The sequence below is a fragment of the Pithys albifrons genome, chromosome 3 (genome assembly GCF_047495875.1).
Source record: "Pithys albifrons albifrons isolate INPA30051 chromosome 3, PitAlb_v1, whole genome shotgun sequence".
Taxonomy (NCBI): domain Eukaryota; kingdom Metazoa; phylum Chordata; class Aves; order Passeriformes; family Thamnophilidae; genus Pithys; species Pithys albifrons.
In genome coordinates, this window is record NC_092460.1 from 100844111 (window position 1) to 100871856 (window position 27746).

Genomic DNA, 27746 nt, shown 5'->3' on the forward strand with positions numbered 1-27746 from the left:
GCCCTGCCCAGCCCAGCCCTGCCCAGCCCTGCCCAGCCCTGCCCAGCCCAGCCCTGCCTGCCCAGCCCAGCCCTGCCCTGCCCAGCCCTGCCTGCCCTGCCCAGCCCAGCCCTGCCCTGCCCAGCCCAGCCCTGCCCAGCCCAGCCCTGCCCAGCCCTGCCTGCCCTGCCCTGCCCTGTCCAGCCCAGCCCTGCCCAGCCCAGCCCTGCCCTGCCCAGCCCTGCCTGCCCTGCCCAGCCCAGCCCTGCCCTGCCCAGCCCAGCCCTGCCCAGCCCAGCCCAGCCCTGCCCAGCCCTGCCCTGCCCAGCCCAGCCCTGCCCAGCCCAGCCCTGCCCTGCCCAGCCCAGCCCAGCCCTGCCCTGTCCAGCCCAGCCCAGCCCAGCCCTGCCTGCCCAGCCCAGCCCTGCCCTGCCTGCCCAGCCCAGCCCAGCCCTGCCTGCCCAGCTCTGCCCAGCCCAGCCCAGCCCAGCCCAGCCCTGCCTGCCCTGCCCTGCCCTCACACGGGCTCAGGAACCACCTGTGGCTTTCCCAGAGTTTGGGGGGTTTTTGGGAATGGCAGTTCAGCATTTCCCCAAAAAGGAGCAATTCCCAAAGGGAACAACTCCCAGTTTGCTGCCCCAATTCCAGCTCAGGGAATGAAGTGCTGGAAAAGCCCCCCCGGGAAGGGGGAGGGAATTCACCACTATTTTTATACAATCTTGAAAAAATACAAATTTTTATTGTGATTTTTTTTTGGGGGGGTTTTTTTTGAAGCTTTCCCACTGCAATTCCCCCATCCCTGGAACTCCAGGAAGGGCAGAGCACAAAGGGCTCAGCTAATTAAAGGTGGCCCCTCCCACCCAATTAATGAGCAAACCACGTGCTAGATAAGAGTTAATTACATCATTACATGTCCAATAGTTAATTAAGAGTTAATAACCCTCCAACAAGCCACAAATGCTACGGAAGGAACGTGAGCAAAGTCACCACTGTGGGGGAAAACTGGGAATGAGGAGCAGGAAAGGCCCGGAATTCCCAGGGAAAGGAGGTGGGGAGGGGGTTCCATTGAGGAGAATCCCAGGGGAGCAAAAAAGGGGGAATTTGGGGGTCACCCCAACACTGCAAAACTCAGGACTGAGGAATGTTGGGAATTCCAACCCCACCCTCCGTGGTGGTTTGAAGGAAAATAAAAGGAATTCCCAAGAATTCCGGGGAAATGAGAAATGGACCTTTCAGGCATTTCAAGCTCTGCTCCAGGGTGGGTTTTCCTGGGATATATCCCATCCAAAGATCCAACACAGCAGGTCAAGGCTGAGCTTGGAAAATCCCCCTCACTTGGAATCTCCAAACCATCCCAATTCCAGGATCCAATCCCGGGCAGAGAGGACGGAATTCCCGGAGCAACAAGGAATCCGACACTGCAATTCCCAAACATCCTGGAGAAGGCCAAGCCAACCCCCCCTCCCCACCAGCACCCCCAAACACACACAGAGCACATTCAGCTGTTTCCTCAAGTGCTGCTTTGTTGGGTTTTTTTTAGGCAGTTTTTTATTCATCTCCAATTTTTTTTTTTAATTTTTTTTTTTGTGGAATTTTTTTTCTTTTTTTTTTTTCCAGATCCGTTTTTTTTTTCTCGTTGAACTCTTTGGGAATGTGACATTCCCGTTGTACACACACAAGCAGATGGGAACTGAGCTGGGGTGGGATGGGGTGGGAAAAGGAGGACAAATCAACTCAGTGCCGATGGATTGGGAGGGGGGGGAGATTCCAGCCGGAATTCCAGCCGGGGGCACAATCCCTGTGGGGCTGCAGCTCCTGGCAAGGCTCATCCATGTGGTCCCAGGAGCTTCCCAGGAGAGTGTTCCCAGGTGTTTTCACCCAAATTCCAAGCAAAAAAAAAAAAAAAAAAAACAAAAAGAAGGAAAAAAAGAAACCCAAAAGCCAACTCGAAGCCATTCCAAGGCAGCAGGTTCCAAACCAAGGGAAGGGGTTGGTTCCAGGTGCTCCAGGAAATCCAGGGGGTCCAAGAGCATCATCCACTGGGTCCTCCCGGGAGATCCGAGGGGTCCAAGAGCATCATCCACTGGGTCCTCCTGGGAAATCCAGGGGGTCCAAGAGCATCATCCACTGGGTCCTCCTGGGAAATCCAAGGGGTCCAAGAGCATCATCCACTGGGTCCTCCTGGGAGATCCGAGGGGTCCAAGAGCATCATCCACTGGGTCCTCCTGGGAAATCCAAGGGGTCCAAGAGCATCATCCACTGGGTCCTCCTGGGAAATCCGAGGGGTCCAAGAGCATCATCCACTGGGTCCTCCCAGGAAATCCAGGGGGTCCAAGAGCATCATCCACTGGCTCCTCCCGGGAGATCTGAGGGGTCCAAGAGCATCATCCACTGGGTCCTCCTGGGAGATCTGAGGGGTCCAAGAGCATCATCCACTGGGTCCTCCCGGGAAATCCAAGGGGTCCAAGAGCATCATCCACTGGGTCCTCCCCTCCCAGTGAGGGCACAACATCCAGGAAGGGCTTTCCGAGGGGAATCCACCAGGCAGTCACTCAGTCAGTCCCCACAGTCCAGGAGGGATCCATGGAGAGAGCAGGGGCTTGGAATCCACGTCCCAGGAGCCACAGCCATGGCTGGGGGCACAGGGGGCACTGGGGGCACTGGGGGCACAGGGGGCAGTGGGCACTGGGGGCACCTCCTGCCCCACACCCGGAGGGCACTGCAGCTCCACGGCCACAGCCCAGGGGGGAACCCCAACAACAAAAAACCCCCCAAATCCCGATTTTCCCTGCCCTTGGCTGGTGCCAATCCCTCCCTGGCAGGGGCAGTGCCAGGGCAGAGCCCCCCCAGGGCTGTGAGCTGGGCCCTGCCCTGTGTTTTGCTACGGGAAGGGACGGTGGGACTGGCTACTGCTCCTGGGGGCCTACGGCACACGGAGATGTCTCTCAATGCTCTAATTCATAAAAACCTTGTTTAGTAATAAAAAAAATTGCTTTGTTTAAATATGAATCTCATAGTCTGCTCCTCCTGGTGGGCAATCCCAGTGTCTCTGCAGGAGGGGGATGCAGGGGTGGGCAGCCCCACTACTACAATTCCATGTCCTGCGCCTCGTCCTCCGAGAAGTCGGACATGGAGCTCTCCGAGGAGCTGTCCCCGGTGCCTTCTTCCTGCTCCTTGAGTGCTTCTTCTGTTGCATATTTCTGGATGTACTCTGGGGGAGAGGGCAGAGAGAGGGGGGTTTAGAGAAGCCATTTGGAGAGAGAAAAATGGATTTCTGAGTGGAGAAATTGGGGTTTTTTTTTTCAGACCCGCAGGCCTGTTGGCAGGTGGTGAGTTGGTTCTGTGAGAAAAAGCAGCAAAAGGGACAGGAAAGGTTTGGGCCCTTCTGCTCCTGAGGGTGGGATTTGGAGAGAGAACTTTTCTCCTAGCAAAGTGAACATCTGATGAAAAGAATCATCCAATTAAAGAGTTATGGGCAGGGTGGTTTCAACCTGTGGGAAGGAGCTCTGGGGTGGGAATTGGAAAGGGAGATATTCTGGAATGAGGAGTTAGAGGAGAGCTTTTTACCTGCCTGTGTCTCTCCATGGAGTTCTTGAATAAAACTGTCTTTGAGGGTGACACCTCTAAGCTGTGGCCTAATTAATCTTTTCTCATCAGCAAGATTTGCTATGAACTGACACAATCACACACTGACATCCATTGGGTTGGGAAAGACCTCCAGGATCAGCAAATCCAACCCTTGATCCAACCCCACTGTGATCACCAGACCAGGGCACGGAGTGCCCTGGGCTGGTGATCACAGTGAGGTTGGATCAAGATGTGGATTCTCCCTCAGTGCCACATCCATAGAATGGATTGGGTTGGAAAAGACCTCCAGGATCAGCAAGTCCAACCCTTGATCCAACCCCACTGGGATCACTCTGTGCCCTGGGCTGGTGATCACAGTGAGGTTGGATCAAGATGTGAATTCTCCCTCAGTGCCACGTCCATAGAATGGATTGGGTTGGAAAAGCCCTCTGAGATCATCAAGCCCAACCCTTGGTCCAACTCCAGTCCCTTTACCAGATCATGGCACTCAGTGCCACGGCCAAGCTCAGCTGAAAACCCTCCAGGGATGGGGAATCCACCCCCTCTCTGGGCAGCCCATTCCAATCCCTGAGCACTCTCTCTGCAAAGAATTTCTTTCTCATCTCCAACTTCAATTTCCCCTGGCAGAGCTTGAGCCCATCGTGCCCCCTTGTCCTATTGCTGAGTGCCTGGGAGAAGAGACCAACCCCCACCTGGCCAGAACTTCCCTTCAGGCAGTTCCAGACAGTGCTGAGGTCACCTCTGAGCCTCCTCTTCTCCAGGCTGAACACCCCCAGCTCCCTCAGCCTCTCCCCACAGCACTTGTGCTCCAGTCCCTTCTCCAGCCTCGTTGCTCTTTTCTCAGTTGGGTTGGAAGAGACCTCTGAGATCAGCAAGTCCAACCCTTGATCCAACCCCACTGTGGTCACCATGACTTGATCCAACCACGACTTGATCCAACCCCACTGTGATCACCAGCCCAGGGCACAGAGTGCCCTGGGCTGGTGATCACAGTAGGGTTGGATCAAGACATGTTGGATTCTCTGTCCCTGGAGGTGTTTCAGAGGACACTCAGTGCCACATCCAGTCCCTTCTCTGGCCCCGCTCCAGCCCCTCAATCTCTTTCCTCAACTGATGGTCCCAGAACTGAACACAACACTCAAGGTGTGGCCTCCCCAAGGCAGAGTCCAAGGGAAGGGTCACTGCTATGTTGGATCCAGGACAAACTGAGACTTAGAACCTTTCCTGGGTTGGGTTGGTTTCTCCAGCCTGTCCCCCCAGCCCCAGGGTGGGCTCACCTTTGATCTTCTGCTTGTACTCCTCAGGCCTGTGCAGGTACATGGCGGCCGCGTCCCCGTTCAGGGGGTCGATGGGGTTGGGGTAGGCCAAGAGTTGTGGCAGGAACGACTCGAAGATGTTGGTGAGATCTGGGGGGACAACAGAATGGCCTGAGGGAGGGCACGGGGAAAGGGGGCACTCCTGGGGATGGTACAGGGGCACAACACCCTGAGGGGGGGCCAGGGGATGGCACAGGGGAAAGGGATGATATCCTGAGCGTGGGCATGGGGACAGGGGGCAACACCCTGAGGGGACAACACAACACCCTGAGGGTGGGCACGGGGACAGGGGACACCTATGGGGATGGGCATGGGGACAGGGGACACCCCTGGGGATGGGCATGGGGACAGGGGACACCCCTGGGGATGGCACAGGAACAGGGGACAACACCCTGAGGGGATAACACAACACCCTGAGGGTGGGCACAGGGACAGGGGACACCTATGGGGACGGGCATGGGGACAGGGGACACTCCTGGGGATGGCACAGGAACAGGGGACAACACCCTGTGGTGGACACGAGGACAGGGGGCACTCCTGGGGATGGCACAGGAACAGGGGACAACACAACACCCTTGGGGATGGCACAGGGACAGGGGACACCCCTGGGGATGTCACAGGAACAGGGGGCAACACCCTGAGGGGACAACACAACACCCTGAGGGTGGGCACAGGGACAGGGGACACCCCTGGGGATGGGCATGGGGACAGGGGACACTCCTGGGGATGGCACAGGAACAGGGGACACTCCTGGGGATGGCACAGGAACAGGGGACAACACCCTGTGGTGGGCACGGGGACAGGGGGCACCCCTGGGGATGGCACAGGAACAGGGGACAACACAACACCCTGAGAGGTGGGCACGGGGACAGGGGACACCTCTGGGCATGGCACAGGAACAGGGGACAACACAACACCCTTGGGGATGGCACAGGGACAGGGGACAACACAACACCCTTGGGGATGTCACAGGGACAGGGGACAACACAACACCCTTGGGGATGTCACAGGGACAGGGGACAACACAACACCCTTGGGGATGTCACAGGGACAGGGGACACCCCTGGGGATGTCACAGGAACAGGGGACAACACAACACCCTGAGGGGACAACACAACACCCTGAGGGGACAACACAACACCCTGAGGGTGGGCATGGGGACAGGGGGCACCCCTGGGCATGGCACAGGAACAGGGGACAACACAACACCCTGAGAGGTGGGCACGGGGACAGGGGGCACCCCTGGGCATGGCACAGGAACAAGGGGACAACACAACACCCCTGGGGATGGCACAGGGACAGGGGACAACACAACACCCTTGGGGATGGCACAGGGACAGGGGACACCCCTGGGGATGTCACAGGAACAGGGGACACCCCTGGGGATGTCACAGGAACAGGGGACAACACCCTGAGGGGATAACACAACACCCTGAGGGTGGGCATGGGGACAGGGGACACCCCTGGGGATGGGCATGGGGACAGGGGGCACTCCTGGGGATGGCACAGGAACAGGGGACAACACCCTGTGGTGGGCACAGGGACAGGGGACACCCCTGGGGATGGCACAGGAACAGGGGACAACACCCTGTGGTGGGCACGGGTTCAGGGGGCACCCCTGGGGATGGCACAGGAACAGGGGACAACACAACACCCTGAGAGGTGGGCACGGGGACAGGGGACACCTCTGGGCATGGCACAGGAACAGGGGACAACACAACACCCCTGGGGATGGCACAGGGACAGGGGACAACACAACACCCTGAGAGGTGGGCACGGGGACAGGGGACACCTCTGGGCATGGCACAGGAACAGGGGACAACACCCTGAGGGGACAACACAACACCCTGAGGGTGGGCATGGGGACAGGGGACACCTCTGGGCATGGCACAGGAACAGGGGACAACACAACACCCCTGGGGATGGCACAGGGACAGGGGACAACACAACACCCCTGGGGATGGCACAGGGACAGGGGACAACACCCTGAGGGGACAACACAACACCCTGAGGGTGGGCATGGGGACAGGGGACACCCCTGGGGATGGGCATGGGGACAGGGGACACTCCTGGGGATGGCACAGGAACAGGGGACAACACCCTGTGGTGGGCACGAGGACAGGGGGCACCCCTGGGGATGGCACAGGAACAGGGGACAACACCCTGTGGTGGGCACGAGGACAGGGGGCACCCCTGGGGATGGCACAGGAACAGGGGACAACACAACACCCCTGGGGATGGCACAGGAACAGGGGACAACACAACACCCTTGGGGATGGCACAGGAACAGGGGACAACACAACACCCTTGGGGATGGCACAGGGACAGGGGACACCCCTGGGGATGTCACAGGAACAGGGGACAACACCCTGAGGGGACAACACAACACCCTGAGGGTGGGCACAGGGACAGGGGACACCTATGGGGATGGGCATGGGGACAGGGGACACTCCTGGGGATGGTACAGGAACAGGGGACAACACCCGGTGGTGGGCACAGGGACAGGGGGCACCCCTGGGGATGGCACAGGAACAGGGGACAACACAACACCCTTGGGGATGGCACAGGGACAGGGGACAACACCCTGAGGGTGGGCATGGGGACAGGGGATACCCCTGGGGATGGCACAGGGCCACAACACCCTGAGTGTGGGCACAGCCACGGGACAACAACCTGAGGGTGGCACAGGAACAGGGGACACTCCTGGGGATGGCACAGGGTCACAACATCCCCTGAGGGTGGGCACAGTCAGGGGACAACACCCTGAGAGTGGCACAGGGACAGGGGACAACAACCTGTGGTCGGCACAGGGACAGGGGACAGTCCTGGGGATGGCACAGGAACAGGGGACACCCCCTGGGCAGCAGCACCAGGGGCAGGGCAGGCAGGGGGAAATACCAATGGATCCCACACAGGGAATGGGGAATACAGGGAGAATAAGGGAGGGAACAGCCATGGATTCCACACAGGGAATGGGGAGGGAACAGGGAGGGAACAGGGAGGGAACAGGGAGGGAACAGGGAGGGAACAGGGAGGGAACAGGGAGGGAACAGGGAGGGAATAGCCATGGATCCCACACAGGGAATAGGGAGGGAATAGCCATGGATCCCACACAGGGAATAGGGAGGGAACAGCCATGGATCCCACACAGGGAATAGGGAGGGAACAGCCATGGAACCCACACAGGGAATAGGGAGGGAACAGCCATGGATCCCACACAGGGAATAGGGAGGGAACAGCCATGGAACCCACACAGGGAATAGGGAGGGAACAGCCATGGATCCCACACAGGGAATAGGGAGGGAACAGCCATGGATCCCACACAGGGAATAGGGAGGGAACAGCCATGGAACCCACACAGGGAATAGGGAGGGAACAGCCATGGATCCCACACAGGGAATAGGGAGGGAACAGCCATGGATCCCACACAGGGAATAGGGAGGGAACAGCCATGGATCCCACACAGGGAATGGGGAGGGAACAGCCATGGATCCCACACAGGGAATGGGGGATACAGGGAATAGGGAGGGAATAGCCATGGATCCCACATAGGGAATAGGGAGGGAATAGCCATGGATCACACACAGGGAATTCGGGAATGCAGGGAATAGGGAGGGAACAGCCATGGATCCCACATAGGGAATAGGGAGGGAATAGCCATGGATCACACACAGGGAATTCGGGAATGCAGGGAATAGGGAGGGAACAGCCATGGATCATTTTTATGGGATTCAGCTGATCTTTTCCACCTCCCAAAAGGACATTTAAACCCAGAAACATCCCAGTGGGAATCCCCAAACATCCTGCAGGAATTGGATGCAATTCCACCTCCAAAAGAACCTGATTTTTCCCAGGATTTTGGCTCAGTGAGAAGCCCAAAAATTCAGTAAAAGCAACCCACAAATCAAAGGAAATTCCCCCCCAAAGTGCCCTGGAATCATTTCCAGCTTTGAGAATTCCCAACTCACCATAGAGAGCGGTCCAGGTTTGGTTGATCACATCTAGACAGACTGTTCCTGACCTGGAAAACATGGGAAAGATGGGATGAAAACCTGGAAAAGCTGGAATTAAACCCAGCCCCAGCCCCAGCTAATCAGGGGTTGAATATCCACGGTCTGGATCAGGGATTGACAGCCATTTATTCCTGATTTATTCGGGATTAATTCCATCAGTTTTCACACCCTGCACAAATAAAACAACCTGGAGCTTTCCCTGAGACTCCAGAAGGGGAAACTCCCCTTTAAAGCAGGAAAAATGTCTGGAATTCTGCAGGATTTCTGGGAGAAGGAAGGAAGGAAGGAGGGATTTTACTTACGCCTCGTCGATGTTGGGATGGAAAATTTTATTCATGAATCCTGCAAGGAAAAAGAGGGATCAATGAAACACCAGGAATTATCCCAAGGGCTGACTCTGCCCCAGGAGGAGCCTGGAATTCCCTCAGGGATCGGAGCCAAGCCAGGCTGGGAGAGCTCTCCCATCCACAGGCAGCATTCCCAAACTCCAGGGAAAGGCACGGCAGGAGCTTCCAGGCCCTTTGGAATGAACACTGAGCACAAACTGAGGCTCAGGATTAGCCTTAAAACCGGTTTTAATGTGACTGTCCCAAGCTGAGCTCGGAGGGACAACATTTGGTCTCCACTTTTGAGACATTCCAGGGAATAATTCCAGCTTTCCATTAATCCAGGGATTAACTGTCCAGCTTAGGTGAGGTTTAAAAGCTGAGAGGTTTTGCTCTGCCCTGCCTGGCCCGTGGAATTGCTCCATAAAATCCTGTGATTCCCAAACTTCCAACATCCCAGGATTTCCAGACTATCCCGGGATAAACTGGGAGTTTCCAGCTGGGATTTGAGCTCAGGAACCTCCAAACACTTCCCTGTTCTCCCAGGAAAAGGGTGACTAAATGAGGATTCTCCTGGAATTGTGACACCCCCATCCCAAATCCAAAGGGATTCCCAGGATGGAGAATCCCAACACCAGACTCTTCCCTCTCCAAATCCCTGGATTTGGGACATCCCTGGCACAAACCACGGAGCAGGGCTGGAAAACTGAGACTTTCCCAGTTCTTTTCCTGCCAAATGGATGGAAAATTCCCACATTTCTGCCTTGGCCAAATCCTTTGGGATCTCCAAGCCCTGGGCAGGATCAGCTCAAGCTGCTTCCAGGTGTTGGTTTCTTGGGAATTCAGGATAAAACCCCTTTCCCTGCTGTGCCCCCATTCCAGAGTCACCAGGTGGGAACATTCCTGCATCCAGCAGAATTCCAGCCCGGCCACGGCTGCTCCTGCCAGGGAGAAAACTGGGAAGAAACTGGAGTTTGGGATAATGCCCCAATCCATGGAAAAGCTCCTCCCAGCACCCCAAACATGGCCGAGTTTCCTCTCCAGGGAAAGGATCAGAATTCCCAGTTTTCCCTGTGAAAAGCTCCCACCTTCCTGCAGCCCCTGGAATGTTGGCTCTTCCCAAGGGAGGAGGAATTCCAAGGGCTGGGACAGGAGGGATGGATGGATTCCCTCCTTCCCAAGGGCATTCCAGGTTTTCCTGTCCCGTGGGATTTTGGAATGACCCCCAAAGCCAGAACAACTTCCAGGGAATTCCAGGAGCACCTCCAAAGGAATTTCAGGAATACTTTGGCACGACTTGGCTTGAAAAACCAAAGCAGAGTTTAAAGAGGGAAGTGATTCCAGGAAATCCTTCCATGGAGCAGCTCCCAAGAGTCCAAATCCTGGATCCAAGAGCAGCTCCAGCTCTGGGATCCCAAATCCTGCCTCGCTTTTGGAGGGAAAACCAAAGGATGGAGGTTCTGGGAAGGCAGAAGAGAAGAAAAGCTGGAGAAAATCCCAGGAATGATCCGTTTTCCAAAGGGAAGAGCAGCCACGTCCTCTCCCAGCACTCCCCATTCCCAAGGGAGAATTCCTGCATTCCCAGGATTCCTGCAGCCTCATTCCCAGATTCCTGCAGCCTCATTCCCAGATTCCTGCAGCCTCATTCCCAGAATTCCTGCATTCCCTGATTCCTGCAGCCTCATTCCCAGATTCCTGCATTCCCAGGATTCCTGCATTCCCAGGATTCCTGCATTCCCAGAATTCCTGTAGCCTCATTCCCAGATTCCTGCATTCCCAGGATTCCTGCATTCCCAGGATTCCTGCATTCCCAGGATTCCTGCAGCCTCATCCCCAGAATTCCTGCAGCCTCATCCCCAGAATTCCTGCAGCCTCATCCCCAGAATTCCTGCAGCCTCATCCCCAGAATTCCTGCAGCCTCATCCCCAGAATTCCTGCATTCCCTGATTCCTGCACCCTCATTCCCAGATTCCTGCATTCCCAGGATTCCTGCACCCTCATTCCCAGATTCCTGCATTCCCAGGATTCCTGCAGCCTCATTCCCAGAATTCCTGCATTCCCTGATTCCTGCACCCTCATTCCCAGAATTCCTGCATTCCCAGGATTCCTGCAGCCTCATTCCCAGATTCCAGGACAGGAGCAGCTCTGCCCCAACCCTCCTTTTCCCTCACATTTTCCTGGGAATGGGAATTCTGGGATAGCCCAGGGGGGGCACAGGATGCCATTCCAGGGATCAGAGATGGCACGGGGGGGGGGGGGGGGGCACAGGAGCCTGGCACGGGCTGGGCAGTGCCTGCTGGGATGGGATCTCAGGGATGGGCTCTCAGGATATCAGGGATGGGCTCTCAGGATCTCAGGGATGGGCTCTCAGGATCTCAGGGATGGGCTCTCAGGGATGGGCTCTCAGGATCTCAGGGATGGGCTCTCAGGGATGGGCTCTCAGGATCTCAGGGATGGGATCTCAGGGATGGGCTCTCAGGGATGGGCTCTCAGGATATCAGGGATGGGCTCTCAGGATATCAGGGATGGGATCTCAGGATCTCAGGGATGGGATCTCAGGATCTCAGGGATGGGATCTCAGGGATGGGCTCTCAGGGATGGGCTCTCAGGATCTCAGGGATGGGATCTCAGGGATGGGCTCTCAGGGATGGGATCTCAGGATCTCAGGGATGGGCTCTCAGGGATGGGCTCTCAAGGATGGGCTCTCAAGGATGGGCTCTCAAGGATGGGCTCTCAGGATCTCAGGGATGGGCTCTCAGGATCTCAGGGATGGGCTCTCAGGATCTCAGGGATGGGCTCTCAGGGATGGGCTCTCAGGGATGGGCTCTCAAGGATGGGCTCTCAGGATCTCAGGGATGGGCTCTCAGGATCTCAGGGATGGGATCTCAGGGATGGGCTCTCAGGATCTCAGGGATGGGCTCTCAGGATCTCAGGGATGGGATCTCAGGGATGGGCTCTCAGGATCTCAGGGATGGGCTCTCAGGATCTCAGGGATGCCCACGGGGCACACCCAGCCCTGGGCAGGGAGATAAAGTGGGCAGGGCAGGGAATGGGAATCCTGGGAAAACAAACCCCCCCGGGCATGGAAAGGGCAGGAAAGGGGCACTGGGGAGGGCAAAGGGGGGGGAATTGGGGAGGGAAAAAAGGGGATTTTGGGGGAGGAAAATGGGGGATTTTGGGGAGAAAAATGGAGATTTTGGGGAGAAAAAAAGGGAATTTGGGGGAGAAAAATGGGGATTTTTGGGGAGAAAAAAAGGGAATTTGGGGGAGAAAAATGGGGATTTTTGGGGAGAAAAATTGGAGATTTTTGGGGAGAAAAAAATGGGGATTTGGGGGGAGGAAAAAAGGGGATTTTGGGGGATAAAAAAGGGATTTTGGGGAAGCAAAAATGGGAATTTTGGGGAGCAAAAATGGGATTTTGGGGAGCAAAAATGGGGATTTGGGGGAGAAAATGGGGGTTTGTGTGCCAGCCATTCCCAGATCCCAGAGCAAAGGAATTCCAGAGCAAGGGAATGCCAGGAAGAGTTGGAAGCCCCAGGAGGGGGTGGGAGTCAGGAAGGGCCATCCCCCCCATTCCCATTCCCATTCCCACATTCCCAGCCTCTGGAATGCTGGGGGAGGGAATTCCCACCGTTCTTCCATCAGTCACAGCAGGCACGTTGGGAATTGCAGCTTTCCAAGGAATTCTGGCTGCTCCTGAGCCCATCCCAGGGATCAGGACAGCCCCAAATTCCCTGTTCGCTCCAAGGCTGGAATTTCCTTGGGATCCATCCCAGCTCCTGCTGCAATTCCCACCCACCCCGGGGCTCATCCCAAACTTCCCTTCCCACAGACCCCGGGACAGGGATTGGATCCCAAAATCCGGGGCCTGATCCCAATCCCAGCCCCACAATTCCAATCCTGGCCCCCGAAATCCGGGATAAAGGAATTTTCCAGGGAAAAGGTTTCATGGCAGGATCTGGAGGGAATTCCCTCCAATGGAACTGAATTTCCCCCCACGGGAGGGACTCAATTACAGCCAATTAAAGAAGGGAATTAACGAGCTGGAAAACGTCTCCTGAGACGGGAGGGCTGGAAAAGGGAATTCCTTACCTATGGATGGGGATTTGAAGGGATATTTGTCGGGAAGGTCGACCCGGACTTTCCAAACTCCTCCTTCGTACGGGGCTGCAAGGGAGGAATTCCGGAATTAGGGAATGTGGGAATGGGGGGGGGAATGTGGGAATGGGGGGGGGAATGTGGGAATGGGGGGGGGAATGTGGGAATGGGGGGGGGAATGTGGGAATGGGGGGGGGAATGTGGGAATGGGGGGGGGAATGTGGGAATGGGGGGGGGAATGTGGGAATGGGGGGGGGAATGTGGGAATGGGGGGGGGAATGTGGGAATGGGGGGGGGAATGTGGGAATGGGGGGGGGAATGTGGGAATGGGGGGGGGAATGTGGGAATGGGGGGGGGAATGTGGGAATGGGGGGGGGAATGTGGGAATTGGGGAATTTGGGAGGAAATTCAGGAATTGGGGAATGTGAGAAAGAAACTCAGGAATTGGGGAATTTGGGAGGAAATTTGGAAATTAGGGAGTTTGGGAAGGAAGTTCAGGAATTAGGGAATTTGGAAGGAAATTTGGGAATTAAGGAATTTGGGAAGGAAATTCAGGAATTTGGGAATTTGGGAGGGAATTTGGGAAGGATACTCAAGAAACTGAGGAATTGGGGAATTTGGGAATTAGGGAATTTGGAAAGAAATTCAGGAATTGGGGAATTTGGAAGGAAATTCAGGAATTGGGGAGATTCAGGAATTGGGGAATTTGGGAAGGAAGTTCAGGAATTGGGGAATTTGGGAAGGAAGTTCAGGAATTGGGGAATTTGGGAATTAGGGAATTTGGAAAGGGTATTCAGGAATAAAGAAATTTGGGGGGAAATTTGGGAATTAGGGATTTTGGGAAGGAAGTTCAGGAATTGGGGAACTTGGAAAGGAAATTGAGGAATTTGGGAGGGTATTCAGGAATTCAGGAATTTGGGAGGAAATTCAGGAATTAGGGAATTTGGGAAGGAAATTCAAGAATTGGGGAATTTGGGAAGGAAGCTCAGGAATTAGGGAATTTTCAAGGAAATTCAGGAATTGGGGAATTTGAGAAGGAAATTCAGGAATTATGGAAGAAATTCAGGAATTAGGGAACTTGGAAGGAAATTTGGGAACTGGGGAATATGGAAGGGAATTCAGGAATTAGGGAGGAAATTTAGAGAAATAGGGAGTTTGGGAGGAAATTCGGGAATTGGGGCAGAAAATTCGGGAATCGGGGCAGGAAATTCGGGAATCGGGGCAGGAAATTCGGGAATCGGGGAATTGGGGCAGGAAATTCGGGAATCGGGGCAGGAAATTCGGGAATCGGGGAATCTGGAGGGGAATTCGGGAATCGGGGCAGGAAATTCGGGAATTGGGGAATCTGGAGGGAAATTCGGGAATCGGAGAAGGAAATTCGGGAACCGGGGCAGGAAATGCGGGAACCGGGGCAGGAAATGCGGGAACCGGGGCAGGAAATGCGGGAACCGGGGCAGGAAATGCGGGAACCGGGGCAGGAAATGCGGGAACCGGGGCAGGAAATGCGGGAATTGGGGAATCTGGAGGGAAATGCGGGAATCGGGGAAGGAAATTCGGGAATCGGGGAATCTGGAGGGAAATTCGGGAATCGGGGAAGGAAATTCGGGAATCGGGGAATCTGGAGGGAAATTCGGGAATCGGGGAAGGAAATTCGGGAATCGGGGAAGGAAATTCGGGAACCGGGGCAGGAAATGCGGGAATCGGGGCAGGAAATGCGGGAATCGGGGCAGGAAATGCGGGAATCGGGGCAGGAAATGCGGGAATCGGGGCAGGAAATGCGGGAATCGGGGCATTCCCGGCTCCGAAGGGCCCGTTCCCAACTCACTTCCTTGGGGTCCGTAGAACTTGACGACGAACTCGTTGAGGCCCCCCAGGATCGTCACTTCGTGTTTGCTCTCGATGCTGAGCCCGGGTCAAGGAAAGGTGGAATTCCAGGAAAACCTCCCAGCCCCTGGCACACCCAGCATTCCCAGAGCAACATTCCCAGCATTCCCGGGCTCTGGAATTGTGTCCTGACACACCCAAGGGGCCAAAGAGCCGCAGGGAGGGGATCAAAGGTCATCCTGAATCCCAAAAAAATCCCTTCCCTGCACTGGGATATTGGGATGAGCCCACCCTGACCCTCAGAGGCTTTTAGGGAATACAGAGGGAAAAAGGGAATGAAGGGGAATCCTGGGGAGGGCCCAGGGAGGGAATCTTGGGAATGGTTCAGGGAGGGAATCCTGGGGAGGCTCCCGGGAGGGAATCCCGGGGGAGGCTCCCGGGGAGGGAATCCCGGGGGAGGGTCCCGGGGAGGGAATCCCGGGGGAGGGTCCCGGGGAGGGAATCCCGGGGGAGGGTCCCGGGGGAGGGAATCCCGGGGGAGGGTCCCGGGGAGGGAATCCCGGGGGAGGGTCCCGGGGAGGGAATCCCGGGGGAGGGTCCCGGGGAGGGAATCCCGGGGGAGGGTCCCGGGGAGGGAATCCCGGGGGAGGGTCCCGGGGAGGGAATCCCGGGGGAGGGTCCCGGGGAGGGAATCCCGGGGGAGGGTCCCGGGGGAGGGAATCCCGGGGGAGGGAATCCCGGGGGAGGGAATCCCGGGGGAGGGAATCCCGGGGGAGGGAATCCCGGGGGAGGGAATCCCGGGGAGGGAATCCCGGGGGAGGGTCCCGGGGAGGGAATCCCGGGGGAGGGTCCCGGGGAGGGAATCCCGGGGGAGGGTCCCGGGGAGGGAATCCCGGGGGAGGGTCCCGGGGAGGGAATCCCGGGGGAGGGTCCCGGGGAGGGAATCCCGGGGGAGGGTCCCGGGGAGGGAATCCCGGGGGAGGGTCCCGGGGAGGGAATCCCGGGGGAGGGTCCCGGGGAGGGAATCCCGGGGGAGGGTCCCGGGGAGGGAATCCCGAGGAGGGTCCCGGGAGGGAATCCCGGGGAGGGTCCCGGGAGGGAATCCCGGGGGAGGGTCCCGGGGAGGGAATCCCGGGGGAGGGTCCCGGCGAGGGAATCCCGAGATAGGTTCCAGGATGGAATTCTGAAGGGGGACCAAAGAGAGAATCCTGAGGAAGGGAAGGAATCCTGGGGAAGGTTCAAGAAGGGAATCCCAAGGATTCTTTCACTAAACACTTCCCACCAGGATGTCTCCAACAAAACTCCTCAAGTCCTCTCTGAAAGAAACTCCCCACAAACTCAGCAATGAACTATGAAAACCTTCCAAGGGGGAGGCAGGTTTGGATCCTGATCAGGCTCCAGCTCCCTTGGAACCAGGAGAAGGGATCCCAGTCTCCATGGCCTGCCAGGGGCAGGATCCAGGGGGATTGTCCCTTCCCTGCTCCCAGAGCCCCCTGAGGGCAGGGAAAGGCCCATTCCCTGCAGGCTGGGGTTGGGAACAAAGCCCAGGGAGGCACCTCTGGGTCCCACCTGCCCAAAGCCCTCCCAAAGAGATTTTGGGAGTGATTTTTTCCCTCTGGAGAAGAGGGAACAACTGAACTATCATAGAATCCTAAAATCCCAGGATGGGTTGGGTTGAAGGGACCATAAAGCCCATCCCATTCCAACCCCAACCCCTCCCACTGTCCCAGGTGCTCCAGCCTGGCCTTGGACACTGCCAGGGATGGATCCAGGGGCAGCCACAGCTTCTCTGGGAAATCCAGCCCAGCCCCTGCCCACCCTCCCAGCCACCAGTTCCTTCCCAACAGCCCCCCCAGCCCTGCCCTCTGGCACTGGGAAGCCATTCCCTGTGTCCTGCCCCTCCAGGCCTTGGCCCCAGTCCCTCCCCAGCTCTCCTGGAGCCCCTTCAGGCCCTGCCAGGGGCTCTCAGCACTCTGGGGCCCCACTGGACACAGCAATTGGGCACTGCCTGTGCCAGGAGCATCCTCAGCTCTGCTTGCCCTCCTGGATGCAGCAATTCCCTTGGCTGGGAATGGTTCAGCTGCAGAGAGACCTGGAAGCACCAAGGGTGGAGCCAAAATCTCCTGATTGATGGGAATGCTGGGATGGGTTGGGTTGGAAGGGACTTAAAGCCCATCCAGTTCCACCCCCAACCCCTCCCACTGTCCCAGGTGCTCCAGCCTGGCCTTGGACACTCCCAGGGATAAGGAATCCATCCACAGCCTCTCTGGGAATTCCATCCCAGCCCCTCACACCTCCTCACTCCTTCCCAAAATTCCATCCAAACTCACCCTCTCTCCAGTTTAAGGCCATTCCCAAGGGGTTTGTCCCACCAGCTCCAGCAGTTTGGAGCCTTCCTGGAAAAAGGTGGTTCCTGAGACTCCTCAAGGAAAAAAGAGCTTTAAACCAAACCCCAGAGCAGTGGAATGAGGAGGGAAAAGCAAACTCAGCTTGGAAATGAAGCTGGAGAACAGGAAAGATTCCCTGAGCTGCAGAACCACAGGGGGAAAATCCTGGTTAAAATCCCAAGGATTTCTAGGAACAAACATCTTTCACATCCTGGTTAAAGATCCCAATTAATTTAGGAACAAACTTCTCTCAGATCCTGGCTAAAGATCCCAAGGATTTGGGAACAAATTCCTTTCAGATCCTGGTTAAAGATTCCAAGGATTTGGGAACAAATTCCTTTCAGATCCTGGTTAAAGATTCCAAGGATTTGGGAACAAATTCCTTTCAGATCCTGGTTAAAGATTCCAAGGATTTGGGAACAAATTCCTTTCACATCCTGATTAAAGATTCCAAGGATTTGGGAACAAACACTTCAGATCCTGGCTAAAGATCCCAAGGATTTATAGGAATAAACTCCCCAGGAACATGAAGTTCCAGTTTTCCTGCTCTCCTTGTCCCTCAGCAATTCCAAGCCCCAGGAATGTGGTGCAGGAAAAGGGGCAGGAATTCCCTGCATGCCCCAGTTTGGTCCAGAAACGGCTCCAACATTCCCCCAATCCCTGTCATGGCCATTAAATCCATTATCCTCGTTATCCCTATGGAATGTGGCCCATCCAGGGCTTCCAACAGCTCCCACATCCCCTGCCCTGGAATTGTGTCCAGCCCATTTCCCCTCCTGACTCAGAGGTTTAATTAATTAATGAGTTTATCCCTCAGCTCTGCCCACCCCGAGTGAGGCACCAGGAAAACAGGAACACAAACATTCCCAAGGCTGGGAAAAGGGTGGGGAGCAGCTGGAAAACAGGGAATCAGAGTGGTTGGGGCTGAAAAGGAGCCAACTGGGAGCCATCTCCACCACCTTCCCGGAGTCTCCATCACCTTTCCGGGAATCTCCACCACCCCCAGGAAGTCTCCATCACCCCCTGGGAGTCTCCATCACTCCCTGGGAGTCTCCAACACCTCCCGGGAGTCTCCACCAGCCCCCGGGAGTCTCCACCAGCCCCCGGGAGTCTCCACCAGCCCCCGGGAGTCTCCACCAGCCCCCGGGAGTCTCCACCAGCCCCCGGGAGTCTCCACCAGCCCCCGGGAGTCTCCACCAGCCCCCGGGAGTTTCCACCAGCCCCCGGGAGTCTCCACCAGCCCCCGGGAGTCTCCACCAGCCCCCGGGAGTCTCCACACCCCCCCGGGAGTCTCCACACCCCCCCGGGAGTCTCCACACCCCCCCGGGAGTCTCCACACCCCCCCGGGAGTCTCCATCACTCCTCGAGAGTCTCCATCACCTCCCGGGAATCTCCAACACCTCCCGGGAATCTCCAACACCTCCCGGGAATCTCCAACACCTCCCGGGAATCTCCAACACCTCCCGGGAATCTCCAACACCTCCCGGGAATCTCCAACACCTCCCGGGAGTCTCCACCACCCCCTGGGAGTCTCCATCCCCTCCTGGGAATCTCCATCACCCCCTGGATGTGGGACAGGAAGGAAACGCATCCCTGGCCTGGAATTCCCATTCCCAGGAGGGCCTGGAGTTGACAGAAGCACCAGCTCAGTTTAAGAAACAGCCCATTCCAAGGAAATGCCCTGGCACGGATTTGGCTCCTCCTGGATCCATCTGCTCCAGGGAATAACCAAGTGATCCAAGACTCAAGGACAGTCCTTGGAAGCTGCCAAATAAACCAGGTCTGAATCCTGAATCCTGAGGCAGCCACATCAACATTCCAAGTGTATCCACACCAACATTCCAGGGGCATCCACGCCAACATTCCAGGGGGGATCCACGCCAACATTCCAAGGGGGATCCACGCCAACATTCCAAGTATATCCACAGCAACATTCCAGGGGGGATCCACACCAACATTCCAGGGGGGATCCACACCAACATTCCAGGGGGGATCCACACCAACATTCCAGGGGGGATCCACACCAACATTCCAGGGGGGATCCACACCAACATTCCAGGGGGGATCCACACCAACATTCCAGGGGGGATCCACACCAACATTCCAGGGGGGATCCACACCAACATTCCAGGGGGGATCCACACCAACATTCCAGGGGGGATCCACACCAACATTCCAGGGGGGATCCACACCAACATTCCAGGGGGGATCCACACCAACATTCCAGGGGGGATCCACACCAACATTCCAGGGGGGATCCACACCAACATTCCAGGGGGGATCCACACCAACATTCCAGGGGGGATCCACACCAACATTCCAGGGGGGATCCACACCAACATTCCAGGGGGGATCCACACCAACATTCCAGGAGGATCCCAAGGTGAAAAAAAGGGGGGAAAAAGCCAAGTCTGCCCAATCCCCCCAATCCCTTTTCCTTGGGAAATCCAGCCCATCCAGAGGCTCCTGCTGGAATGCCCTGGGATGATGGACCAGCTGATCCCTGTCATGGCAAACAAAGAGCTGGGCCCTGTGCTGGTTATTCCAGAACTCCATGGATGGAGCAAACCCTCTGGAAAAGGGTGCTGAGCACACCCAGCACACACAGGGAGTGCTGAGCTCCAGCCGCACAGCTGGGGGTGGGTTTGGGGTCCCAGATGCTGGTCAGCCATTCCTGAAGTCCTGGAGAACGGGAAAAATTCCAGCCCTTCTCCCTCAGCCTGGAATCCCCCCCGGGATTTAAGGAGGCAGGAGCTGCTTGGCTGGGAATCTGTTCCATCCAGGAGCCTGGGGGGTCCCTCCCACCTCAACCACCTGTCCTGTTCATCCCAGTTTATCCCAGTCAGGCCCTCAGTTATCCTGGGATGGCTCCAGTGGCACATTCCCTCCCAAACAGCCCCATTCCTGCTGCTCTGCCCCTGTGGAAGCAGAAAAATCCTGCAGAAAACAGGGAGACAATCCTGTCAGGAGGCTGAATTTCAGCCCCCTGTCCTGTTTATCCCAGTCAGGCTCTGATTAAATGAACAGTTATGGCTCCAGTTGGACATTCCCTTCCAGAGCCCCATTCCTGCTGCTTTTCCCCCTTGGAAGCAGAAAAACTCCCAAGAAAACTGGGAGAAAATCCTGTCAGGAGGCTGAATTTCAACCCCCTGTTTATCCCAGTCAGGCCCTCAGTTATTCTCCAGTGGCACATTCCCTTCCAGAGCCCCATTCCTGCTGCTTTTCCCCCATGGAAGCAGAAAAACTCCCAAGAAAACAGAGAGAAAATCCTGTCAGGAGGCTGCATTTCAGCCCGCTGTCCTGTTTATCCCAGTTTATCCCAGTTTGGCCCTGATTAAATGAACAGTTATGGCTCCAGTTGGACATCCCCTCCCAAACAGCCCCATTCCTGCTGCTTTTCCCCCCTGGAAGCAGAAAAATCCTGAAGAAAACAGGGAGACAATCCTGCCAGGAGGTTGAATTTCAGCCCCCTGTTCATCCCAGTTTATCCCAGTCAGGCCCTCAGTTATCCTGGGATGGCTCCAGACACACCTTCCCTTCCAGAGCCCCATTCCTGCTGCTTTTCCCCCCTGGAAGCAGAAAAATCCTGCAGAAAACAGGGAGACAATCCTGTCAGGAGGCTGAATTTCAGCCCCCAGTTCATCCCAGTTTATCCCAGTCAGGCCCTGATTAAATGAACACTCAGTTATGGCTCCAGCTGGACATTCCCTTCCAGAGCCCCATTCCTGCTGCTTTTCCTCCATGGAAGCAGAAAAATCCTGAAGAAAACAGGGAGAAGAACCCTGCCAGGAGGCTGAATTTCAGCCCCCTGTTTATCCCAGTTTATCCCAGTCAGGCCCCCAGTTATCCTGGGATGGCTCCAGTTGAACATTCCCTCCCAGAGCCCCATTCCTGCTGCTTTTCCAGCCTGAAAGCAGAAAACTCCTGAAGAAAACAGGGAGACAATCCTGCCAGGAGGCTGAATTTCAGCCCCACGTTGCTGTTGCTGCCCATGGGATGCAGGACATGGATCCTGCCCCTGGAATTCCTTTGGGAAGGGCATTGCAGCCACCTCTTTGCTCAGGCCAAGGATTCCAGGATTTCAAGTTCTCCCCACCTTTACCTGCATTCCAGGGACCAGCCACAAGCTGAGCCAGCATTTCTGGGGGCTCTGGGATAAGGGGGGGGTCTCTCCCAGTGGGCTCTCCTACCTTTACCTGCATTCCATGGATCACTCACGAGCTGTGCCAGCCTTTCTGGGGGCTCTGGGATAAGGGGGGTCTCTCCCAGTGGGCTCTCCCACCTTTACCTGCATTCCACGGATCAGCCACGAGCTGTGCCAGCATTTCTGGGGGCTCTGGGATAAGGGGGGGGCTGTCCCAGTGCTGGGATGGAGCTGTGGCCACATCCCTGAGCATTTGGCAGCATCAGAGCAGGACCAACCCCACCATCCACCCCCTGACCCCTCCAAGAGCTCCAGAAATGTCAGTCTGTTAAACACCAACCCCCCAACAGCCAAACCCCAACCAAAACAAGCCATTCCAGTGCCCAGGCCCTTCCCTGGGGATGAGCCAGAGGGAACAAAGCCACGTGACCAACCCCTCCTTGCTCAACTCCCCTTGGAAGGGGTTCAAGTGGGACGAGCAGTGTTGGGGTGAGAGCCCAGAAGGGGCAGAAAAAGGAATTTATCCCAAATGTAAACTCTGCCCTGCACGGAGCAAACACGGGGGGAGTTGGTGGTTACAAAACACTCCCCCCAGGGAGCTTTGGACCTTTATTCTCCTTGACTTAGGACGAGCCTAAAATTAGCAGGGAGTGCCAGGCTGGCCGTGTGGCACCAGCACTGGGCAGACTGGGCAGACTGGGGGCACCCCAGAGGGGCTGGGCACTGCCTGTAATTCCTCCCAGGCACAAACAGGGGGACAGTTCCCTTTGCCAGCCCTGCTGAGTGAAAACAGAGCTCTGGGAGCACAACAGGGAGGGGAAGGAACTGGCTGGGAACAAAGAGCTCTGTCTGCAGCCCGTGGGGAAGGGGCTCGGGGGGCAGAAGGGGCAGCTGGGGCAGGAAGGGGCATGAGGGGGCAGGAAAGGGGCATCCGGGGGGGCAGGAAAGGGGCATCGGGGGGGCAGGGAAGGGGCATCGGGGGGGCAGGGAAGGGGCATCGGGGGGGCAGGAAAGGGGCACCAGGGGGGCAGGAAAGGGGCAGGAAGGGGTATTTGAGGGCAAGAAGGGGCATCCGGGGGGGCAGGAAAGGGGCATCCGGGGGGGCAGGAAAGGGGCATCCGGGGGGGCAGGAAAGGGGCATCCGGGGGGGCATTTGAGGGCAAGAAGGGGCATCTGGGGGGCAGGGAAGGGGCATCCGGGGGGGCAGGGAAGGGGCATCCGGGGGGGCAGGGAAGGGGCAGGAAGGGGCATTTGAGGGCAAGAAGGGGCATCTGGGGGGCAGGGAAGGGGCAACTGGGGGGGCAGGAAAGGGGCATGTGCGGGGGCAGGAAAGGGGCAGGAAGGGGCATCTGGGGGACAGGAAGGGGGAAGGAAAGGGGTATTTGGGGGGCAGGAAGGGGGAAGGAGAGGGGCAGGAAAGGGGCACCTGGGGGGGGCAGGAAAGGGGCAGGAAGGGGCAGTTGGGGGGCAGGGAAGGGGCACTGGGGGGACACGAAAGGGGCAGGAAGGGGCAGTGGGGTGTGCCCAGCCTGCCCGGGGCACCCCCGGAGCCGCCGCTCGCCCCGCCCCGGGCCCCGTTTCCGGGTAGTAACAGAGCAGCCAATGGGAGCAGCTGGAGCTGCTCCAGGCCAGGCCCCTTCCCTGCACACACGGCCCCAAACTGGGGGCACTGGGAGGGGCAGCACCCAGACTGGCATGCCAGGGGGACACTGGGAAACCCCGGCCTGGCATTCCGGGGCTGCGGGGGACACTGGGGAGCCCCCCCGCCTGACATTCCAGGGGCTGCGGGGGACACTGGGGGCGACACTGGGGGCACTGGGGAGTCCCCAGCCTGGCATGCCAGGGGGCGACACTGGGGGTGACACTGGGAAAGGGAGCCCCCAGCCTGGCACTCCAGGGGCTGGAGGGGATACTGGGGGCAACACTGGGGAGTCCCCAGCCTGGCATTCCAGGGGCTGGGGGGGGGACACTGGGGGTGACACTGGGGGCACTGGGGAGCCCCCATCCTGGCATTCCAGGGGCTGGAGGGGACACTGGGGACACTGGGAAGGGGAGCCCCCCTCCTCTCATTCCAGGGGGTGACACTGGGAAAGGGAGCCACCAGCCTGGCACTCCAGGGGCTGGGGAGGGGACATTGGGGGCAATGGGGAGCCCCCCACCTGGCATTCCAGGGGCTGGGGGGGCCACTGGGGGTGACACTGGGAAGGGAAGCCCCAGCCTGGCATTCCTGGGGCTGGGGGGACATTGGGGACACTGGGGGTGACACTGGGAAGGGAAGCCCCAGCCTGGCATTCCTGGGGCTGGGGGGACACTGGGGAGTCTCCAGCCTGGCATTCCAGGGGGTACACTGGGGGTGACACTGGGAAAGGGAGCCCCAGCCTGGCATTCCTGGGGCTGGGGGGACACTGGGGGTGACACTGGGAAGGGAAGCCCCAGTCTGGCATTCCTGGGGCTGGGGGGACACTGGGGAGCCCCCCGCCTGGCATTCCAGGGGGGACACTGGGGGTGACACTGGGAAGGGGACGCGGCCCCCATGCCAGGCTCAGCCAGGTCAGGGCACAGACAACGAGTGACTCAGAACTCCAGAACAGCCCGACCCAGATTAGTAAAGCCCAGCTCAACAATCACAGCCTGCCCTGTGGGGCAGGGCCCTCTCCCTGCAGCCCCCCAGAGATGGGGCAGGGACCTTTCCCTGCAGCCCCACGGAGGGGCAGAGACCTCTCCCTGCAGCCCCAGAGATGGGGCAGGGCCCTCTCCCTGCAGCCCCACAGAGATGGGGCAGGGCCCTCTCCCTGCAGCCCCACCGAGGGGCAGACACCTCTCCCTGCAGCCCCCCAGAGATGGGGCAGGGCCCTCTCCCTGCAGCCCCCCAGAGATGGGGCAGGGCCCTCTCCCTGCAGCCCCACCAAGATGGGGCAGGGCCCTCTCCCTGCAGCCCCCCAGAGATGGGGCAGGGCCCTCTCCCTGCAGCCCCCCAGAGATGGGGCAGGGCCCTCTCCCTGCAGCCCCCCAGAGATGGGGCAGGGACCTCTCCCTGCAGCCCCCCAGAGATGGGGCAGGGACCTCTCCCTGCAGCCCCCCAGAGATGGGGCAGGGCCCTCTCCCTGCAGCCCCCCAGAGATGGGGCAGGACCCTCTCCCTGCAGCCCCCCAGAGATGGGGCAGGACCCTCTCCCTGCAGCCCCCCAGAGATGGGGCAGGGACCTCTCCCTGCAGCCCCCCAGAGATGGGGCAGGGACCTCTCCCTGCAGCCCCCCAGAGATGGGGCAGGGACCTCTCCCTGCAGCCCCCCAGAGATGGGGCAGGGACCTCTCCCTGCAGCCCCCCAGAGATGGGGCAGGACCCTCTCCCTGCAGCCCCCCAGAGATGGGGCAGGACCCTCTCCCTGCAGCCCCCCAGAGATGGGGCAGGGCCCTCTCCCTGCAGCCCCCCAGAGATGGGGCAGGGACCTCTCCCTGCAGCCCCACCGAGATGGGGCAGGGCCCTCTCCCCTCCCCTCCCTACAAAGCCCGAGCCACAAAAGGACAGGGACATGCTGGGATCGCAAACGGGAATGGCCAAAGCAACCCCCAGATCCCTCAGATCAGGGAGGGCACCACGTTACCCACCCTGGGAAAGGCGGCCCTTGGCAGGCCACAAATCCAGCCCATTATTCCCCGCTGGACACACCGGGAAGGGATGAAAACAGCAGGAAAAATGGGGGAAAAAACCCCTCCTAACAACCCCCTGCACGACACAACCAAAGCCTGCGAGCCCCGGGGAGGAGGAGCTGCCTTAAGGACATTCCTTCAGATGGTCCCTTCCCCACCGCGGGGGCAAACGCAGCCCCACTGCGGCTTCCAGGGAGCGAAATTCCCAAGGGAATCTCTGGAGCCGGGCCTGGAGAGCTGCGGGCGAGTCAGGCAGACAAACAAAAAAGGTTGGGAGGGAGGAGGGAGGAGTGGAGAGGAGTCATCTGACACAGCCAACTTCCTAAGTTTGTTGTCCGCAGCAGCTCGGCTGCTCCAACCCAAACCCCGTCGGAAAACCGGGAATGCTGCGCCTTTTTTTCCTTTGGGAAAAGGTTCCTTTTGTCAGGCGGGGGGGGAGAAAGAGCAGAGCAGCAACTGGGAATGCCGGATATCCAGGGATTTCTGCCTCCGAGGAGCTGGAAAACACCCAGCGAAAGGCGCAGGGGGAAAACCTGCTCTTTGTCTCCCAAAATGCTGCGATGGCTGGCGAGGAAAGGAACAAAAAAAGGGGGAAAAAAAGGGAAAAAAAGGCGAGGGGGAGGGGATAGGGAAGCAGAGCGGCGGCACAGCAGGGCGGGCCTCGGCCCCTCTCCCGGGAAAGGGATCCCGAAGGAAGGTTCATCCCACTCCCCCCGCCGCAGGAAACAGCTGGAACTGCCGACCCTCCTCCCGGTGCGATCAAACATCGATCCCAAGTGGCGTTCGGCGGGTCTGACAAGCGTAACTTTAAACCCCAGGATAAAAATAGCTCCGGTTCGAGCACCAGAAGGACTCATTTCCTATTTGCTTCGAAACGGGGGGGAAAAAAAACACCCCGAAAGCAGCTCCGGGGGGGCCGAAAGCGCCTGGGGGGGAACGTCAGGCACAAGTTTGCTTCGATAAGCCCCAACCAGGAGCTGCTGCTGCTCCTCCTCCCTCCCCACCTTCCCAAAAAAACACCGCCGGATCCAAGGAAGTTTGTTTATCTCTCCCTGGGAACTCAACCAGCAGCCCCAAATCCTGCTCGGGGAGGTCGGGAACGGATCCCTAAAAGGCGTTTCATCCACTCTTGTCATTCCTAACCCCTTTCCCCGGCTCAGCCGCCACCTTGTAAACAAAAAACTATTAATAAAACAAGCCCAGCACCGAATTCCCGATGATATTTTTCAACGCCACCCACTCCCCAGACAAGGGAGAAAAAGGGAATCGCCGCCCCGTGAAAGGGCCAGGCAGGAAAACAAGGAGGGGAAAAAAACCATCAACGGCTACAGAAAGGAAGAAAATGGGAATAATAAAGGCTCGGCAAACCTGGAGGTTACATAAACCTCTCGGGAGCCGGGCCGGGGTTCGCTGCCCTTCGCACACCCCCGAGGGCCCCCACAAGCCTCGGGAAAAGGGGGAGGAAAGAATCGCGACAACGAGCCCCGACACGGCCTTCCCTGGGCCGCGGGTGGGCAGGGGGGCTCGGGGTACCCACCCTGGGGGGCATCGCCCCTGGTGGGCACCCCCAGCAGGGGAGGGACCCCAAAGGGGCGGGGGAGGGACCCCCAAAGGGCGGGGGGGAGACCCCCAAAGGGAGGAGGGGGGACCCCTAAAGGGGAGGGGGGGAGACCCTAAAGGGCGAGGGAGGGACCCCCAAAGGGGGGGTAGGGCCCCCTAAAGGGGGGGAAGGGACCCCCCAAAGGCCGTGGGAGGGACCTCCAAAGAGGGGAGGAAGGACCCGCAAAGGGGCACAGGAGGGACCCCCACAAGGGGAGCAGAAGGGCCCCCTAAAGGGGCAGGGGAGGGCCCCCCAAAGGGGCACAGGAGGCCCCTCAAAAGCCGTGGGAAGGCCCCCCACAGGGGCACAGGAGGCCCCCCAAAGGCCGGGGGAGGGACCCCCAAAGGGGCACCGGAGGCCCCCAAAGGCCGTGGGAGGCCAGGCCAGGCCGCGCTGGCCCAGGGGGGGCCCAGGCCGGGCAGGGCCCGATAGGGCGGCCCGGGGGGGGCTGTGCGGGGGTCACCCCGCCCGGGTGTCCCCCCCACCCTCCCCGCGGTGGCCGAGGGCACCCAAAGGATACAGCTTGACCACGTCGGTGTCCATCCGCCTCTTGCCCGGGCTGGGGGACGACATGGTGGCCGCGGCCGCCCCCGGCGCTCCGGGCGGGCTGTCAGCGCCGCCGCCGCGGGCCGGAGCCGCCGGGCACCGAGCTGGGGGGCCGGGCTGGCTCGCTCTGTGGCCGCCGGCTGCGTGTGCGGGCGCCGCTGTCGCCGCTGTCGCCGACAGGGCCTCCCCCCCCACCCCGGGCCGCTCGCGCTCCCTCAGCCGCCTCTGCCACAGCCTCTCTCTGGGCCCCTGACGTCACCCCCGCGGTGACGTCAC

At 58.6% G+C, this 27746-nt stretch overlaps 1 protein-coding gene across 1 annotated transcript; it reads right to left on the reverse strand.

Annotated features, from left to right (window-relative positions):
• Positions 1-1481: 1481 nt before the first annotated feature.
• On the reverse strand, positions 1482-27719 carry UBE2H (ubiquitin conjugating enzyme E2 H). The gene is made up of 7 exons (XM_071552893.1): positions 27445-27719; positions 15146-15222; positions 13315-13389; positions 9199-9238; positions 8852-8904; positions 4845-4973; positions 1482-3190 (listed from the first exon to the last, which is right to left on the reverse strand). The coding sequence occupies exons 1-7, from the start codon at positions 27495-27497 to the stop codon at positions 3066-3068; spliced, it is 552 nt and encodes a 183-aa protein (XP_071408994.1). The 5' UTR covers positions 27498-27719; the 3' UTR covers positions 1482-3065.
• Positions 27720-27746: the final 27 nt, after the last annotated feature.